This window comes from Cetorhinus maximus, chromosome 6 (genome assembly GCF_964194155.1).
Source record: "Cetorhinus maximus chromosome 6, sCetMax3.hap1.1, whole genome shotgun sequence".
Lineage (NCBI taxonomy): Eukaryota > Metazoa > Chordata > Chondrichthyes > Lamniformes > Cetorhinidae > Cetorhinus > Cetorhinus maximus.
This window is the reverse complement of record NC_135884.1, coordinates 89808021-89828090: the sequence shown is the minus strand read 5'-3', so window position 1 is coordinate 89828090 and position 20070 is coordinate 89808021. Positions and strand designations below refer to the sequence as shown.

General features: G+C 40.8%; 1 protein-coding gene across 2 annotated transcripts in view; it reads right to left on the bottom strand.

Annotated features, from left to right (window-relative positions):
• The window catches only part of bbs2 (Bardet-Biedl syndrome 2), an 80212-nt gene that overhangs the window by 19631 nt on the left and 40511 nt on the right, over positions 1 to 20070 (bottom strand). For both annotated transcript variants that reach the window (XM_078544001.1, XM_078544002.1), the window contains exons 13-15: positions 19836 to 19965; positions 15572 to 15703; positions 4374 to 4511 (exon numbers count right to left, since the gene is read on the bottom strand). In XM_078544001.1, coding sequence (XP_078400127.1) covers positions 4374 to 4511; positions 15572 to 15703; positions 19836 to 19965 — 400 coding nt within the window. The remainder of the gene's footprint in view (positions 1 to 4373; positions 4512 to 15571; positions 15704 to 19835; positions 19966 to 20070) is intronic.

The window sequence follows — 20070 nt, the reverse complement described above, 5'->3', positions numbered from 1 at the left end:
GTATTGTTCCATCTAGACCCTTTGTCCATTCCCTCTCCCCTTCTTTGCCCCTCATCTTGATCTCTCCCCTTTTCACACCACGTTCTCCTCAGCCCATTTTCATTCTTCCTTCACCCTCCTCAGTTTGTAGCAGCGTTGGGAATTAGAAATTACTAATGGGACATGAGTGCTGATGGTATGATGTGTGTTTTTTAGCTGGGTCTGAATAAATGCCTGCTGAAAGTTTTGATCTTTAAAGTTTTTATTGGTCCATTTTCCAGAATTTTGGAACACACTGTAATTTTGTCTAAAAGCAATATACTGCGGATGCTGCAAATCTGAAACAAAAACAAAAATAGTTGGAAAAACTCAGCAGGTCTGACAGCATCTGCGGAGAGGAACACAGTTAGCGTTTCGAGTCCAAATGACTCTTCATCAGAACTAAAGAAATATAGAAATGTGGTGAAATGTAAGCTGGTTGAGGGGGGTGGGACAGGTGGAGCTGGATAGAGGGCCAGTGATAGGTGGAGGCAAAGAAGAGATTGCCAAAGATGTCATAGATAAAAGGACAAAGGAGTGTTGACGGTGGTGATATTATCTCAGGAATGTGCTAATACTGACATTAAGGGTAGAAAGCAGGACAAGTGGCAGCTGGCCCTAGTGGGGGTGGGGTGGGGGGAAGGGATCGAAATGGGCTATAAGATGGAGATAAAACAATAGATCAAAATAAATTTAAAAATAGGGGGGAAAAGAAGAATATATTTAAAAAATATAAATTATTGGAAAAAGGGGGATCGGAAAGGGAGTGGGGGTGGAGGAGAGAGTTTAAGATCTGAAGTTGTTGACCTCAATGTTAAGATCGGAAGGCTGTAGAGTGCCTAGTCGGAAGATGAGGTGCTGTTCCTCCAGTTTGCGTTGAGGGAAGATGTGTTTGGTGGTGGCATCATGCTGGAGTTGGTGGAAATGGCGGAGGATGATCCTTTGAATGCGGAGGCTGGTGGGGTGATAAATGAGGACAAGGGGGACCCTATCATGGTTCTGGGAGGGAGAGGAAGGAGTGAGGACGGATGCATGGGAGATGGGCTGGACACGGTTCAGGGCCCTGTCAACCACCGTGGGTGGAAAACCTCGGTTAAGGAAGAAGGAAGACATGTCTGAGGAACTGTTTTGGAAAGTGGCATCGTCAGAACAGATGCGACGGAGGCGAAGGAACTGAGAGAATGGGATGGAGTCCTTACAGGAAGCGGGGTGTAGTCGAGGTAGCTGTGGGAGTTGGTAGGCTTGTAATGAATATTGGTGGACAGTCTATCACCAGAAATTGAGACAGAGAGGTCAAGTAAGGGGAGGGAAGTGTCAGTGATGGACCATGTGAAAATGATGGAGGGGTGGAAATTGGAAGCAAAATTAATAAATTTTTCCAGGTCCAGATGAGAGCACGAAGCGGCACCGAAGCAGTCATCGATGTACCGGAGAAAGAGTTGTGGGAGGGGGCCTGAGTAGGACTGGAACAAGGAATGTTCCACATACCCCATAAAGAGGCAGGCATAACTGGGGCCCATGTGGGTACCCATAGCCACACCTTTTATTTGGAGGAAGTGAGACAAGTTTAAGGAGAAATTGTTCAGTTTGAGAACAAGTTCAGCCAGACGGAGGCGAGTTGTGGTGGATGGGGATTGTTTGGGCCTCTGTACGAGGAAGAAGCAGAGAGCCCTTAGACCATCCTGGTGGGGGATGGAGGTGTAGAGGGATTGGACGTCCATGGTGAAGAGGAGGCGGTTGGGGCCAGGGAACTAGAAATTGTTATGATGTAGGGCGTCAGAGGAGTTGCAGATTTAGGTGGGAAGAGACTGGACAAGGGGAGAGAGAATGGAGTCAAGATAGCAAGAAATGAGTTCCGTGGGGCAGGAACAGGCTGACATGATCGGTCTGCTGGGACAGTCCTGTTTGTGGATTTTGGGTAGGAGGTAGAAGTGGGCTGTCCGAGGTTGGGAGACTATCAGGTTGGAAGCTGTGGAGGGAAGATCTCCAGAGAAGATGAGGTCAGTGACAGTCCTGGAAACAATGGCTTGATGTTCAGTGGTGGGGTCATGGTCCAGGGGGAGGTAGGAGGAAGTGTCTGCGAGTTGGCGCTCAGCCTCTGCGAGGTAGAGGTCAGTGCGCCAGACAACAACAGCACCACCCTTGTCAGCAGGTTTGATGACAAAGTCAGGGTTGGACCTGAGAGAACGGAGTGCAGCAAGTTCAGAAAGAGACAGGTTAGAATGGGTGAGAAGCACAGAAAAATTGAGATAAATTGAGATGACTGATGTCACGTTGACAGTTCTCAGTCCAACTCTACCTGTCCCACCCTCCTCAACCAGCTTATATTTCAACGCATTTCTACATTTCTTTAGTTCTGATGAAGAGTCATTCGGACTCGAAACGTTAACTGTGTTCCTTTCCGCAGATGCTGTCAGACCTGCTGGGTTTTCCAGCTATTTTTGTTTTTGTTTCTGTAATTTTGTCTTTCTGGCGAAAATGCTTTCTTCTGGTAGGACTGGACTCTTGACACTAAGAAATTTTTTTTTGTTTTACTCAGTGAGTTGTTAAGACAGGTAATGCCCACAAAAAGTAACAGAAGCAGAATTCATAATAGTTTTTAAAATGAAAATGGAAAAGAACAAAGTAAAGGATTTGAGGAAAGATCAGGGGAAGTAGAGAGCTCTTTCAGAAGAACGAATGGCCTTAATCTGCAAAATTTTATGATTCTATCATGTAAATTTTATGAACCCAAACATTCAACAACACATACCTATACTTACAAGATAAATCTATCTCACTATCACTTCACTTCTTGTCACAGACTGCAGAGACTATCTGAGGATTAGCTGGATTGAGGGTATGCTGATTTAATTTTTTTCATTAAATAATGAACTTTGCTATGTAGCTTTGAGGATGGGGAGTAATGGTTAGTCATTGCCATGGAACCAAATTCTGGTGAAAGGTCACATTGATACTTTGAACTATCTTGCCCTTCTACAACAAAAAGAACAGAACCTGCTAGAAATACAGAGCAAATTTGTCAACTGTTGTTGACTGAAGCTTCAAGCTTCACAGTTTATTATAATTTATAAAATTTTAACTTGTGTTTCCTTTTTCAAAAGCTCATTTCAAATAGATAAAGACTGGAAATTACTGTTGATGGTAATAGTCGATGAAGGCATGACTCCACCGTATGATAAAAGCAAAATACTGTGGATGCTGGAAATCTAGAACAAAAACAAAAATACCTGGAAAAACTCAGCAGGTCTGACAGCTGCTTCATCAGAACATCTGATGAAGGGTCATACGGACTCGAAGCGACAACTGTATCCCTCTCCGCAGATGCTGTCCGACCTGCTGAGTTTTTCCAGGTATTTTTGTTTTTGTTCCACCGTATGATGTTTCTCTTGTAAATTTTAACTTTTTCTTTAAAGTCCCTTGCATAAGCTTTCTTTTTGTGTATTGGAAATTAAGTCGTTACAGGCCACAAACAATCAAAAATAAACTGAAAAATAGTTTGTAGAAATAGGTACAGAACATTCTAGCCTGATGTTTGTAATCTGTTGCACTCTTCTTTGTAACCTATTGCTTTTTCCACAAAGACAATTACAAACGAGTATGGGAGCCACTTGGCCCAATATTCAATCAGTTATTAATGCCTTCATGTTTTCATTTGGTGTTTACTGTTAATACAGGTGACACAGTCTCTCTCTCTCTCTCTCCCTAGTTAGCCTATGGTAGCAAAGGGACCTTAATTACAATCACATAAACAAACTGGGAGCAACTTTGAAAGGTGTGGGCATAACTGATACTCACTCAATTCACTCACAAACAGGCCCCCACATTGAAGTTATATGCTGTGTTTAAAGCTAAATACAGGTGTTTCAGCAAGCTTTTATTTTAATTAAGTAAAACTTAATACCATTTCAGCCTCACTTCAAATCATGGCAGTTCCATTGTCATGGATCATCCTCTTTATTTTAAAAAAATCAACATTCATATAAGCAATAGATGGACATTCCCCTGAAAGTTCTTTTCAAAAAATTAAAAGTTTTAGCCACTTATTTGTCACATCTAACTTTTCTTTTTGAATAAATAATAAATAAATACCATTGCCAGTTCATCTGAAAAAAAAAAATCTCTCAATTTCTGTCATGAAAAGTGGAAGATGACATCATCTGATTTTAGGGTCTGACAGACTAATGATTCAGCCTATCTGTTTCAATCTAAGAACCTTCAATTTAGTGAAGAAAAAAGCATTTTTTCCAGTGAAATATTAACAAATTGATCCATGGGTTCAAATGCTTTCAGTTTCAGGTGCTGTTGGTTGGCATGTCTATATGTGGGAGTTACTGGATGAGTAGCACACCTACCTGAACAAGTATTTGGCGCAGCTCCTCAAAGTAAGCTGGGAAGTCTGCTTCCACCTGGAGGTCTTCAATGGCTAAGAAAGATGCCATGGATTGGATGAGTTCACCAGCAAGGTCAATATCCTCTGTTCTGATGGTGACCTGTTTGCAGGGAATAAATGCCAATGGAAATCATCATTAAAAGCAGCTATCTTCTGAGATAAGGTCAGAATGAACAAGACCATTTGACACAATCCCACATTCAATGACAGCACTATCCAGTCCTCTGCAGAAAGAATCTTCTTATACTGGATTAGATCTGAAGCCATGTTCCGCAAGCAGAAAAAAAGATGTTAAAAAAGAAGCAATTTCAATGGTTCCCTAAAAATAGTCACAACAATAAAGTTCAGAATAAGAAAGAAGTCAGTCCACGGTATTATCCCTCCAAGAAAATGTTGCACCACTCAATTTAACTGCTTTAATCTCCTTAGTCAGGTGAACAACTACAAATAAATCCTACAAGAGGAGAAATTTCACAATGTCAAAAATACTGGGAGGATTTCAATTTAACATTAAAAAGCTATAATGTTCAGCCTTGACTACATGCATCAATGCCATCTTTGAGCTGCCAACAGGATGAAACTGCAGAATTTCATACAGTAATGTTATTCCACAACTATATTTATTATGTTTGTCTTCAAACTAGCTCTAAACCAGGCATTCGCCCAGTTCTTTTTAAACAACTTAATCCATACAACAATAACTAACCTTCCAAGGAATTTATTCTACATATAGAATCACAGAATAGCACAGCATAGAAAGAGGCCATTCAGCAGATTGAGTCTGCGCCTGCTCTGTCAAAGAGCAATCCAGTTGGCCCACTCCCTGGCTCTTTCCTCATATCCTTGTAATTTTTAACCTTTAGGTACTTATCCAATTCCTTTTTGAAAGATATTATTGAACAAGCTTTCACGTAATTTGCATTACACTATAATGATCCCAGTGATACATGAATTATCCTGATCGATAACTTTGCCTGTGTCAAAGGTCTTGTATGCTTCATTTAACTCTCTGTGCTTCATATGCCCATATCTATTTTTCTGCACAGCAAGATAAATTCTGCTGCTCTCCAATGTTGTTTAAGACTTTTTAAACAACTTTGATCTTATTCCCTCAACTCTGATCACCACTTGAGCATATTGACTATCCACAATATCCATGCCTTTGAACATTTACGGACCTGTGACTCACTGATATCTCAATCAATTATAAGCAACATATGACTGAGAAGGCTTTCAAATTAAGTCCAGCACAATCTGTTGAGATAACTCGCCATGGGAGACCAAGTGGTGCTACAATTGACCTTGGTTCCTTCAGGTTAGGCAAGATAAAATTGGCTGGGGTACTCAATCCTAATTAAACACAGAGATAAAAACAAAAACTACTGCGTCTTTATTTTGAGATGTTCATTTGTGCGGACAGGGTCATACTCATGCTCACTGTGATGCCTGTGAAGTAGCATAGTCTGTCAAAACTTAAAACCTCGTTCACATATAAATAATTATCACTTGGAAAAGGTCCCAGAAAACATTAGGCAATTGCAGATGCCTTCCAGAGAGGTAAAAGAGAGAAAAATGACAGGAAGATACGGGAGAAAGTTAAAAAAACACTTGGCTCTTGGTTCCAGTTAATCTATGTTCCTTCAACAAGTAGTTCAATTCTATAAGCCTATCCTTGTAATTGAGTGTTTTCATTCCTAGAATCATCCTTGTTGATTTTCCCAATGCATCAATCCCCATTTAAAGATAGGGTGCCCAAGTGTGTATGCAATGTTCCAAATGAGGCTTCACTATTGACCTATACAAGGGTACAATAGTTTAATTCCCTTTATTATCAAATAACCTTTTTTGGAGGTTAGGTGGCAGAAGAGCAGGACACTGCTAAGCACCGCACTAACAAAAACAAAAAGTGCTGGACAAACTCAGCAGGTCTGGCAACCTTTGTAGAGAGAAAGAGAGAAACAGAGCTAATGCTTTGTGTCCAATATGACTCTTCTTTGGAACTGATTGGACTTGAAACATTAACTCTGTTTCTTTCTCCACAAATGCAGCCAGACCTGCTGAGTTTGTCCGCACTTTCTGTTTTTATTTCAGAATCTCCAGCATCCGCAATATTTAGCTTTTATTTTAGCTCTAACAAAAATATCTGACTAACAAAAATATCTGACTCACAAAACTGACCTTGATTGTTCCTAGAAGCAAATAAATATTTCAAGAACCAGTACAGACAGGGATAGCTGGCAAGTTACAGATTTTTCAAAGGCTAATGCTAACTGCAACAAGTCTAATTTATTGAGACAAGTACACAATGGTCCTGCCTTTGCCTCTGAAATGCATCCCAATACTCGATTGATCTTTTGAACAACATAGGCTGGATAACTTAATGTTCAAAAATTACATACAGTCATTCAAAAGCTGCAAGAGTGTCATTAAAAAGAAAGGACTCACATATACACGGCACCCACTGTGAACTGAATATTGGAATGTATCTGCTGCCATGGTGTCAATGCTGGTTTTCAGGATGATTATTCTTTTATTTCCCACCCTCACCCCATCAGTCACTGTTAAATAAGCATCTGTTCAATAATAGCAAATGTTTGGAAGCCGAACAAAGTGACAGTCCACAGTGGATCTATGAGCAAACTGTGCAGCATCAATGCACTAAAAGATCTTTGGAAATAGAAATATTTCAACAGTAATTGTTAAAAGACTGCTTAGAGCTTGGTTTGGAATAAATCATTACCCTGAACATACATGGTTTGTAATAAGATTACTGACATTAATATTTACACTTGCAACCTCAGCTGCCCCTTGGGGCACAATTCATGATTTCTGTATGCAACGTGCTTTGTATTTAAACAACACAAGTCATCTATGGAGGGTTTTTTTCTCTAAATCTTTTGACATCTTGATTAAATTCAACTTCCATGAAAGTTAACTTTTCCAAATTCTTATAGAACTACTCCATCAGCCTTAAACAAAGTTTCAGATGAGAAGATGGGAGAACAGAAAAAACTAGCATTTATACAGCATCTTTCACAGCCTCAGGACATCCTAAAACACTTTACAGCCAATTAATTATTCTTCTGATTTGTGCTTTCAAAGTATAGTCCCTGTTGTAATGTAAGGGGTACGCAAGGAGACAAGCGACTATGCCGGAGGGAGACAGAGACTGAGCAAGTAGCAAATTAGGTTTGTGTGGTAAGTCTGTTAAGTCCCTTTCAGGTTTTAACTATAGATTAAGAATCAAGATCAACATAGTGGGGCGGCAAGGTGATGCAGTGATTAGCTCTGCTGCCTAACAGCTCCAGAAGCCAGGGTTCTATCCTGATCATGGGTGTCTGAATGTGTGGAGTTTGCACGTTCTCCCCATGTCTGCGTGGGTTCCTGCCAGGTGCTCCAGTTTCCTCCCACTGTCCAAAAATGTACTGGTTAGGTGGATTGGCTACGATAAATTGTCCCCCATGTGTGTGTATGCATGTGAGTGTGCCCTGTGATGGACCGGCATCCCATCCTGGGTGTATCCCGCCTAGTGCCCATTGCCTGTCGGGATAGGCTCCAACTCCCGTGACCCTAAATTGGATGAAGCGGTTCTGGAAAAGTGATTGAGTGATCTGACATAGTAAGTTAGGTTAGCTTGTTAAACAGAGAACTGACTGGAGTGGCAGTTATCTGTCAATCACCTGAAAACGGTTGGTTCAAGTGGTGTTAATTACTGTAGCAGGAAGTTAAACTAGCTAGTGGCTCATCAGACGGTCTACAAAAGAGGACAGGCTTTTCAAACCACACGATCAGTAAGGGGAGATCGGCGACTGCACTATGGGAAAGAGTTGTGGCATACATAGGAATTATTCTAAGTTAATTAAGTGAGCTATTAAGTTAAGTAAATAACATAAGTACAATGGCAGGGCAGGTGTTATGTTGCAGCTGTGGAAAGTCGGTGCTTTTGGACACCAAGGCGATCCATGACAAACATGTCTGCAGAAAGTGTAAGCAGCTCAAGGAGTTCTGGATTATCGATCTGGAAGTCGAACTGCAGACACTGCACAACATAAGAGACGGGGAGAAATATCTGGACCTTTGTTCCAAAAGATGGTCACGTGTCTTATAATAGGGTCATCTGTTTTGGTCAGCAGTGAGGGACAGGAAGATGTGACCGTTAGTGAGGCAAGTAATGGGACCGAGCAGACAGTAGTGGAGGAGCCTCAGACTTTGCAAATGTCAAACAGGTTTGAGGTGCTCACGACCTGTGGGGTCTGCAAGGTGGATGAGCAGGCTGGCGATGGCACCATGGTACAGGAAGCCATTCAAGCGGGAGGAGCAAACAGGAATGTAGTAGTAGTAGTAGTAGTAGTAGTGGACCATATAGGGAGGGAGATCAGTACTATTTTCTGCAGCAAAGAGCAAGAGTCCAGAAGGCTGTGTTGCCTGCACAGTGCCATGTTTGGGACATCTGCTCAGGGCTGGAGAGGAACTTGCAGTGGGAGGGAGAGGATCCAGTCATCATGGTCCATGTAGGTACCAACGACATAGGCAGAACAAGGAAGGAAGTTCTGCATAGTCAGTACGAGAAGCCAGGTACCAAATTAAGAAGCACAACCTCAAAGGTAATAATCTCTGGATTGTTACATGAGCCATGTGCAAATTGGCATAGGGCAAACAAGATTGGAGAGATGAATGCGTGGCTCAAAGACTGGTATTAGAGAGGTGGATTCCAGTTCGTGGGGCACTGGCACTAGTACTAGGGAAAGTGGGGGCTGTACCGTTGGAAGGTCTACACCTGAACCGTGCTGGGACGTCTACACCTGAACCGTGCTGGGACGTGTTCTTGCGAATCGTATAACTAGGGAAGTGGAGGGGGCTTTAAACTAAACAAGGGTGGGGAGGGGGTGAGGGATCAAGCTTGAGTGGATGTGGCAAATCAAGGGGTAGATTCAAAGCAGGATACATAATAGTAATATGGGAACTGAGGGTCATCGAATAACAGGAAGGGATGCAGAGATAAAACCTAAGAATACGCCAATAGTCAAGACTAGATGTTACAAAGATAACAAAAAGACAAAACTACAAGCTCTGTATCTGAATGCATGTAGCATTTTCATAACAAAGTAAATGAACTGATAGCATGCATTGAAGTAAATCAATATGATCTAACAGCCATTATGGAGACTTGGCTGCAGGATGACAAGGATTGGGTCCTGAATATGGAGGGGTATATGATATTCAAGAAGAGTGGAAGCTAGGTAAATGTGGAGGAGTAGCACTGTTGATCAAGGATAGCATTTGTGCAATAGTTAGAGGTGACCTTGGTTCAGGAGATGAGGATGTAGAATCGGTTTGGATGGAGATGAGGAATAGTAGCGGAAAGAAATCACTAGTGGGAGTGGTCAACAGGCTCCCTAACAGTAACCACATTGTAGGATAAATTATACAAGAAGAAATATTGGGTGCTTGTGATAAAGGGACAGCAATAATCATGGGTAATTTTAATCTTCATATAAACTGGAAAAATCAGACTGGCAGTAGTAGCCTAGGAGGAATTCATAGAATGCTTTCAAGGTAGTTTTTTAGAGCAGTATGTTCTGGAACTAACCAGAGAGCAGGTTATATTAGACTTGGTATTGTTTAATGTGACAGGATTAATTAATGACCTCAGAATGAAGGCACCCCTAGATAGCAACGGCCACAATATGGTTGAATTTTACATCCGGTTTGAAAGGAAGAAGAGTGGGTCTAAGACTAGTATTCTAAACTTAAAAAAGAGCAACTATGAGGGCATGAAAGCTGAGCTAGCTGAAGTGAACTGGGATACTAGGCTAGGGGATAGATCAATAGATATTTTAAGGGCATACTTAAGAATACTCAGAATAAGTATATTCCTACTATAAAGAAACATTCTAAGGGGATGACCCACCATCTGTGATTAACTAAAGAAGTTAAGGAAAGCATCAAATTTAAGGAAAATGCAGATAACTGCACAAAGATGAGTGGCAGGTCAGATGATTGGTCAGAATATAAGAACAGCAGAAAATGCCTAAAAGGTTAACCAGCAGAAAGAAATGAGAGTATGAGAAGTGAGCTAGAAATGTAAAAATGGATAGCTAGAGCTTTCATAGGTATTTAAAAGGGAAAAGAGTGAGTAAAGTGAGTGTTGGTCCTCTAGAGAGTGACTGTGGGGAGTTAATAGTAGATAATAAGGAAATGGCGGATGAAGGGAACAAATATTTTGCTTCTTTCTTCACAATAGAGGGTATAAAAACATTCCAGTAATACCTGTAAATCAGGAGGTGGAAGGGAAAGGGGAACTTGGTGAAATTACAATCACTAGGGAAGCAGTACTGAGCAAATTGATGGAACTGTGGACTGACAAGTCTCTGGGTCCTGATGGACTTCATCCTAGGGTCTTAAAAGAGGTGGCTAATGAGGTAGTAAATGCGTTGGTGTTAATTTTCCAAAATGCCCTAGATTCTGGAAAGGTTCCATCAGACTGGAAAGTAGCAAATTTAACCCTTCTATTCAGAAGAGAGGGAGGAAGAAAACGGAAAACTATAGGCCAGTTAGCTTGACATCTGTCGTGGGGAAAGTGTTATAATTGATCATTAAGGAGGTTATAGCTGGGCACTTAGAGAAACTCAAGGTAATCAGGAAGAGTCAGCATGGTTTTGTGAAAGGGAAATCGTGTTTAACCAATTTATTGGAGTTCTTTGAAGGAGTAACGTGCTGTGGATAAAGTGGAGCCTGTAGATATGCTGTTCTTGGATTTCCAGAAGGCATTTGCTAAGGTGCCACATCAAAGGTTATTGCGGAAAATAAAAGCTTATGTTGTAGGGGGTAAAATATTAGGATGGATAGAAGATTGGCAGAAAACAGACAATATGCAAAAATAGGCCCTTTTCTGATTGACAGGATGTGACGAATAGAGCCCCGCAGGGGTCTGTGCTGGGGCCTCAACTTTTTACAATTTACATCAATGACTTAGATGAAGGGAGTGAAGGCATTGTAGCTAAATTTGCAGATGACACAAAGATAGGTAGGAAAGTATGTTGTGAAAATAAGGAGGTTACGAATGGATATAGATAGGTTGAGTAAGTGGGCAACAATCTGGCAGATGGAGTATTATGTAGGAAAATGTGAAGTTGTTCACTTTGGCAGGAAGAATAAAAAAAAGAGTATTACTGAAACAGAACGGCTGAAGAATTCCGGGGTGCAGAGGGATCTAGGTGTTCTAGTATATGAGTCACAAAAAGTTAGTATGCAGGTATAGCAAGTAGTTAAGAAAGCTAATGGAATGCTATTGTTTATTACGAGAGGAATTGAACATAAAAGTAAGGATGTTATGCTTCAGTTATACAGGGCATTGGTGAGACCATGTCTCAAATGTTGTGTGCAGTTTTGGTCTCCTTATTTGAGGGAGGATGTAAATGCGTTGGAGGCGGTTCAGAGGAATTTTACCAGATTGATACCTGAGATGAGCAGGTTGTCTTATGAGGAAAGGTTAGTTAGACTGGGTTTGTTTCCACTAGTTTAGAAAAGTGAGGGGTGCCTTGATTGATGTATATAAGATCCTGAACGGTATTGACAAGGTAGACATGGAAAGGATGTTTCCTCTGGTGACTGAGTCCAGAACTAGGGGACACAGTTTTAAAATTAGAGGTTTTAAGACAGAGATGAGGAGAAATTTTTTCTCTGAGGGTTGTACGACTTTGGAACTCTCTGCTTCCGAAGGCAGTAGAGACGGGGTCACTAAATATTTTTAAGGCAGAGGTAGATAGATTCTTGTTAGGCAAGGGAATCAAAGGTTATCGGGATAGATGGGAATGTGGATTTCAAAACACAAACAGGTCAGCCATGATCTTAATAATGGCGGAGCAGACTCGAGGCCAAATGGCCTACTTCTGCTCCTATTTCATATGTCCATAGGGAAATATGGCATGGAAACAGCAAAGAAAAATGACCATAGCATTTGTTTTAGGTCATGAGTGACCGATAAACTTCAAATAGTGCCCTGGGATCTTTTACACCCAAAACGCATTATGTATTCAGTCTCTGGAGTGAAATTTAAACCCACAACTTTCTTTAATAACATGCTCCCCACAAGTTCAGGGCTCCTCACGTTTTGGAATAAATACACTTCTGCTGCACCCAGTCCTGAGACACCAACACCTGATAGGTTTTGCCATTCCAAAGCCCTTGGAAGGGGACAGTCATGGGACTGTAGCTAGAAAATTGATGTAGTGCTACAGCATACAAATTGTCCATCTTTCTTATCCAATCAAAAGACTGGAAGAATGCCATGTTGCACAACCCTGATCAGGGAAGCTGGACAACTTGGGTAAATTTGCCCCACTAGACCTGTTTGTGATGAGTTGTATAAAAATCTCATAGGATTATATTGGATATATGACACAGAAACAGGCCATCTGGTCCAAAGCAGCCTATGCTGGTGTTTATGATTCACTCGAGACTCCTCCCATTTTTTTCTCATCTAAATCCATGATCATCGCATCACTGATAATTAATAGCAAACAGCAGACATGGGGAGGTTCTCAGAATTTTACTTTACAAGGCACATTTAGCAACAAAAAATAGTAGAGTTTTAAAGTACCAAGAAATTGGTTGGAGAGCCATCAGGGTGTTAAGAGTATTAAAGACTAAAGAACAAGAGGAAGGAACTAGTACAGTTTTGTAATATCAGGGCTTTTAATAATGAGGAGAGGGGGAGGAAGCAGGCAGAATTTTAGACTATTGCATGTGTTAAAATACAAGGTCTTTCTTTTTTCGTGACTGTCATCGGATGATCAGGTATTGAACACTCACCTGTTCCAACACAATCTACTCCAGTGAAGATGGTAAACCTAAGTATTGAATTTAAAATAAAGAAACTTAGCTTTGAGGATTCCCTGGTATTCATGCTGAGTTGTGATACATTTTGTTTCCTTCGCATGTGTTAACAATCCCAGCTGAGGTTACCCCTGGACAAACCTGATCCCAAAGTGGAACCCAGCTTGGTAGATCCTAACTTTTATTTGTTTGTGCAGATACGTGGAGAGTAGCTACTGTAGAGGCAAAGGAGTCAGCTGATGAACTTTTAACAAAAGAATAAAACATTTATTCAACAAGAAAAGATGAACTATATTATAATACTCCTTCACCCACAACTATACCTTTACAGATTTGTAAGAATAACACAAATTATAAAAGTTATCTTATACTTTAATGTTCACAGTAAATAAACAGTCCACTTACACCCATAGCACCCTGTGGTCAGACACACCACATTCTGAAACCAAGTAATAGATGTCACCTCAACTAGATACTATAGATCACTCTTCAACTCCCCCCCCCCACCACAGATGCTTGTCACACATGAGCCAATCTGTCTCGCTGAATTCCGTCCTTCACATGAGGGTTTCCAATCTCCACTCTCCAAGACCTCACCTTGGAATCTTCTCCCAAACTGACATATTCTCTCAAACACCTTCCACAAGGGTTCACCTCCAGAGTTTTGAACTCTCCTTCCGATGCTCCTTTTCCTTGGGTTACCACATGCATTCAAACTGTCTTCCATGCACTCTCTCTCACCAACTCAGCCTTAACAGTACACTACTGCTTCACATGCCCATAGCAAAGAATTACAGACCTCCAGTTGTCTCTTTGAACCTTGTTGCTTCTTGCAAGCTGTTCTCACTTTAAATCTGAAGCTTGGAGACTTTCTCTCTGCCCCTCACTCTTAACTTCACTTAACAGGACCTTTTCCCAGGTTCCTGTCCTTGCTTTGACTACAAGGTCTCCTTTGGACTTTCCCTTCTTCCACTCGCCTGGATTTTTGGAGATTTCTTCGCTTGGGGCCTTTTTGTTTTTTTGGGAAATCTGCAGTTCCCTCTCCCAGTGTCCAGTATCTCTGGGTCCTGGCTTCAACTGAACTTAAAACTGCTGTTTCTTTAGTTCTGAGCGCATGTCTGTGGAAGGAACCTGCCTATCTGGCACTACTGTTGCTAGGCAACAGCACTATTCTTTCTACTCTTGAGTGTTTACTTTATAAGGTCATAAACTTCTCATTAGAAATCCAAGCTTTTAAAGTGAAACTAAAACTCCATTTGACCTTTCTTAACACACTGATACAGAAATACAAATCAAACTTAAACTTCAAAGCTAAAACTCATTCCTAACACCAACAAATACAAATATAAAGTACTTAAACTATCTCTATGTCCTAACACATGTCATGGCCTTTAAGTTTGACAATGACACAAGTCTCACTGAACAGGGAACTTGGTGATCTACAATCTTCCTGCCTATTGTTACAAGTTATCCAAAGAAAAACAAAGCATGTTTGTGTGTGATGAATACACATTGGTAAACTGCTGGGAATGCCTGGGGGTTAGTACTTTCCATCAGATTCTGTGTGTTGGCCACTGGGGATATACTTTTTTGGTATACAGCTTAAGTTCAGTTGTTAATGGAATAAATCGTTAATATTTCAGGAGAGGTTTCCTCTCCTCTCAATACAAAATCTAATAGCTTAGAGAATACAAATGCAAAGAGGTAATGATGTTTTATGAAGTACTGGTTAGGTCAGCGTAGAGTTTTATGTGCAGTTTTGGATAGTCTATTATCAAAAGGACAAAAAAGACATAAAGAGCTCAGATTCAACAAAACTAGAGCTGAGGAACTACAATTATAAGGTGAAATTTGAGATGCTTGCACTATTTTCAAATGGTGCAGCGAGGGCTAAGAAGAAATTCAATATAGATTCTTAAAATTATGAAGAGTTTTAACAGCATTAATAGGAAAAGATTATTTCCTCTGATTGGAAAATCAATGAGGAAGACCATCAATGTACAAGTTTCACCAAGAGAATGAAGTTGAGAGAAATCTCTCTACATGATAAGTGTTAGAGCACAGAATGCTTTCCCATGAGGTGCAAGTGAAGCAGAGGCCATTGCATCTTTTAATGGATAGCTAGACATTTGAAGTAGAGGAAGATATGAAACTATAGAGAGACTGCAAAATAGTGAAATTAATTTGGAATACTCTAGCAAAGGCAGTACACAAACATGATGAGCCAAATGGCATCCTTCTGTGCTGTTAACCTCTATGGGTCTGTTGCACTGTTTGAAAAATCTTTTTTTTTGAAAAGTCAGTATAGTAAATTAATCTTACCTCTCCATTTGTATTCATTTTCATGCTCAGCTGTCCACCATCTCTCAGAGATGTGAAGCAGACTTCCAATGGCATACTGGGACATTCAATGTCTTCAGGTATGAGGAAGTTCTGATTCATCCACATCAGAACCTGTAAAGGGCACAGCAAATGGGACAGAGAGGGGTAACCTCAGTAACCACATTCAGGCAGCTCTCTATACATCATAAGAGAAAATGTGTACTCAGCAACCACAATCAGACTGTTCCATATATACTACAGAGAAAGTGTTAACTCAGTAAACACCATCAACCAGCTCTCGACAAACAACACCTATAAAATCACCATGTAACAGGCCCAACTTACCTTCCATCGCCTGGCTATCTGCTTCATCCCAGCTCCAATTTGAAGAATGAAACAAAAGCACCAGTTTCATTGGGTAGAATTTTACAGACTCTCAACCAGAGAGTTTGCAGATGTTGGGGGCCTGTAAGATTCACTTGAGTGGCCTTCCTGCCCACCACTGAACTATCAGAAATTTTACCGGGGATGGCCAGCCTCATTTGAGGCCCTTTAGTGGCCAATTATTGACTACTTAAGGATCACTTCTGGCTCGGCTACAATTTTGAGGACGGTGGGAGGAGCTCAAGGATGGGTATATACTATACAACATACTCAAAGATGACCCAGCCTGCTTGGGTCTCAGATAGAATAATGGTGGGTGGGGTGGGGGGAGGATGCCTCCATCATTGGCTCTCTTTCCTGGTCAGGGCACAACTCCAATGTCTGTCCTTACCTCCCCCACCACCCCCCGCAACCACCTCCAACCCAGGTTCTCCCTCCTCCCTCCAGGCCTTTCCATCACAACCCTCACAGCCTCCTTTCCCCCCCCACCCCCCCAAGGACATACCAGGGCTCCTGGCACTTAGACTCATGGGGCTAGGTGTCGTCCCAGCAGAGGCTACCACTTCCGGTGGCACTGCTGGGATTAGAGAGCTGCCAGCCAATCAGAGTATTAAATGACTTCTCAGCAGTCGACATTGGCAGGAATACGTTCCCCACCAATTTTTTCAGTGGTTAGGTGGGAAACCCCTAAATCTGAAAAATCATGCCCTTTGTTCTTTTACGCAATATGATTTGACACTTAGTTGTGATACTGAGCATCAGTTGAACCGTTAAGCATCATCACTAGCATCAAGCAAATAGCTCAATGATAAGATGAACAAATAAATCTTGTAACATAGTAGCACCTTCCTAACACAGTATTTGGTAGTAATGTGAGGGGGGGCTGCAGATAAGGTGGATTCTTGATTAGAGAGGGATTTATGAACAGTATGTTTTGCGATAGCTCATCATAATATATTACAAGGATCAGGACTAAATGAGAGGACATACAGAATTCAGTGTGTTACAGGGAGGGAAGCAATACAAGTAGGGTATAACAGTGATCAACATATTAGTGAGTGTCATAGAGAACAACATGTTACAGAGAAAATATTACAGGAATTGGTGTGTTACAGAGAAGCCATTATAGTGAGCAACATATTGCATGGAATGTATAGCACATTCTTACCATTCTCTGGATAAAATGGTTTCTCCTGAATTTCCTATTGAATTTATTAATGGCTATCCTCTAGTTTTGGTCTTCCTCACAAGGGAACATTTTCTCTACATTGACCCTATCAAAGCTTTTCATTCTCTTAAAGGTCTCTAACAGGTCACTCCTCTTCTTTAGTAGATAAAAAATCCCAGCATGTTCAGCCTTTCCTGATAACTATATCCTTTCAGTTCTGGTATCATCCTCATGAATTTGTTTTGCAGCTTCCCCAAATCCTCTATATCCATTCTGAAATATGGAAACAAGAACTGCGCACGGTACTCCCAGTGTGCTCTAACTAAAGTTTGGTTCAAGTTTAACATAACTTTTCGGTTTTTCAATTCTACCCCTCTAGGAATGAGCCCTAGTGCTTTTTTTTGGCTTCATTTACCTGCATTGCAATCCCCAGATCCCTTGGTTCCTCAAACTCATTCAGACTCTCATTGCGCAAGTAGTAAGTTTCCTCCATATTATTCTTACCAAAATGCATCACCTCACACTTATCTATATTGAAGCTCTTTTGTCAATTACACACCCATTCTGCAAGTTTAATATCTTCTTGTATTTTGTCACATTCTTACATCGTATTTAGTGTCGGCTGCAAGTTTTGAAATTGTACTTCTGCCTTTGAGTTCAAATCATTAACTTGATTATGGAAATCGCTTCCCAACTTTTATTAGTCTAAGTAGCTACTCCTAAATCTTACTTTCTCTTCTCTGTTTTGTAGCCAGGTTGCTGTCCATTCTGCTACCTGTCCCTGACTCCACATGTTCTGACCTTAATCATGTGTCTATTATACAGTACCTCATCAAAGGCCCTTTGAAAATCCAAATATATTCAATTTACTGTACGATCCCATCTAACTTTTTTATTACTGCTTCAAAGAAATCAATAAAGTCAAGCACCTACCTTTTTGAAATCCATGCTGAATATGCTGTTATATTTTCAGTTTCTAGAATCATTTTTTAAAAATATTTCCCACTGGTGTTCAATCTCTATGTTAAAAAGATTCTATTTACTTTCCCTAATTTCATTCTCATCACTTTCCCTAATTTCATTCTCATCCCCTCAAAATTAGCTTTTTATCCCAATCTATTAAAATGATCTTTGTCTTATTTAAGTCCCTCAATCATTATTTTAAACCATATCAGGTTATGATCACTGTTGCCTAGATATTTCCCTATGATTAAGTCTCTTATCTGCTTTGGTTCATTGAATTACTACAGAATCTAGTAATGTTAAATGCAATATCTTAGAAAGAAAATATCACAGTAAATGATGTGTTAGAGAGGTGGGCTTACTGGGTGAAAATGCAGGTTACGGAAGCCTGCTATAGAGAGAGGTGTGTCTCAGAGACTATTATGGTGAGGGACACATCTCACTTCATTATAGTGTGTAAATTAATACAGAAGAGAATTTTCTAGGTATGCGTAGTGCTTATAGTGAAAAGTACACCGCAGATTCTGTTGTAAGGAAGGCCAAGTATCACCAGTGAAAGAAAGGAAGACTTGCATTTATGTTGCGCTTTTCATAAGTACTGGATATCTCAAGGCACTCCATAGCCAATGATGCACTTTCTGAAGTGTGGTCAGTGTTGTAGGCTGATGTTGATGATACAATGCTTACAGTATGGGACTTATCTCACCAAGGCACCTACAGTAATTGAAGCATTATAGGGGAGGATGTTCTAAGCAAGCAGTTTAGCTTATAGATGGTGTTATACTTCGTGCCTCTGCTAAAGAATATCTAGAACAGTAATGTCCATGTTTTTTAATGATTTGTTTTTAACTACTAACAATACTCTAAGCGCAATAAGTATTTGGACTTTTGCAAATGTAGAGCAAATTTAAAGCGTAATCAGATTGCAGAGGCTGTGCTCTAATAGGCCTCTCGTTAACCTTTGACTCTCAATCTAATCTAATTCTACATTAACATATGTAATTGGGCTCCATTTCGATCCGCACTGTTCACCTCAGTGATTCAGATCATTATATTTGATGGTTCTCAGATCATCCGGATTATAACCACTCATAGCCCTAGTTGTTGCAGCAGCCTGAAAAACCAGAAATGCGGGTAACACTGAGGTCCTGCCGAATTTAACGGCCAGACCTCATTTGAATTTTCTTTCTCTGTTTTTCGCCTGCCAGGTGGTCAGATTGAAAGTCTATCTGACTTTTGAGTTGGAAGGCCAACACTGGAAGGCTGCAACCAAGGTGCAGAAAAGAGGAAAGGAGAGATCTGGTGGGGCAAGTGATTCAAATCGCAGTGGACATCGTGGGTTGACCTGGAGGCTTTCTCGTCCATCCTGGGGGGCTTAAATTCTACCTTTTAAGCCTTATTAGAGCGTTTCAGTGGTGTAGGCACTTCCTTTACAAATTTTCTACTCTCTCCCTTGCAGCATTTTAGTCTTATTCATTGCGCTCTTCAACTTTAGCTTTTAGTTCATTACTTTCTTCTCCCTCTTTCTGATGGATCCTCAACCCATTCTTTGCAACGATTGAAAACCTTTGCAATACTTAATCTATTTTAGACATCCCTACAGCATTCAAAAATCACATGCTTGGCAACATTAATCACAGCTTTAGTGATGTCCTGCACTATGGTCTCTGACCTTTCACCTTGGCTTCTAAATCAACAACAATAAAATAACTGTAGGAAACGTGATGATCGAGAAGCACTCTGACTCACCCTCTGCACGCGATCACTGACTGTGAAGGTGACGTAACTCTGAGGCTCTGAAGCAGTCCCAGGAGTGCGACGGGCATACATTGAGAATCGAGGCAGCTGCCTTGTCAGCTCGAACACATGGAACTGCATGCTAAATAAAAATATCACAATACGTCCACTTTCATTCACACATCTCCATATTTTTTTGCTTGTCCAGTTCAACAGGATAGTTCTACAGCCACATTTACTCATCTGA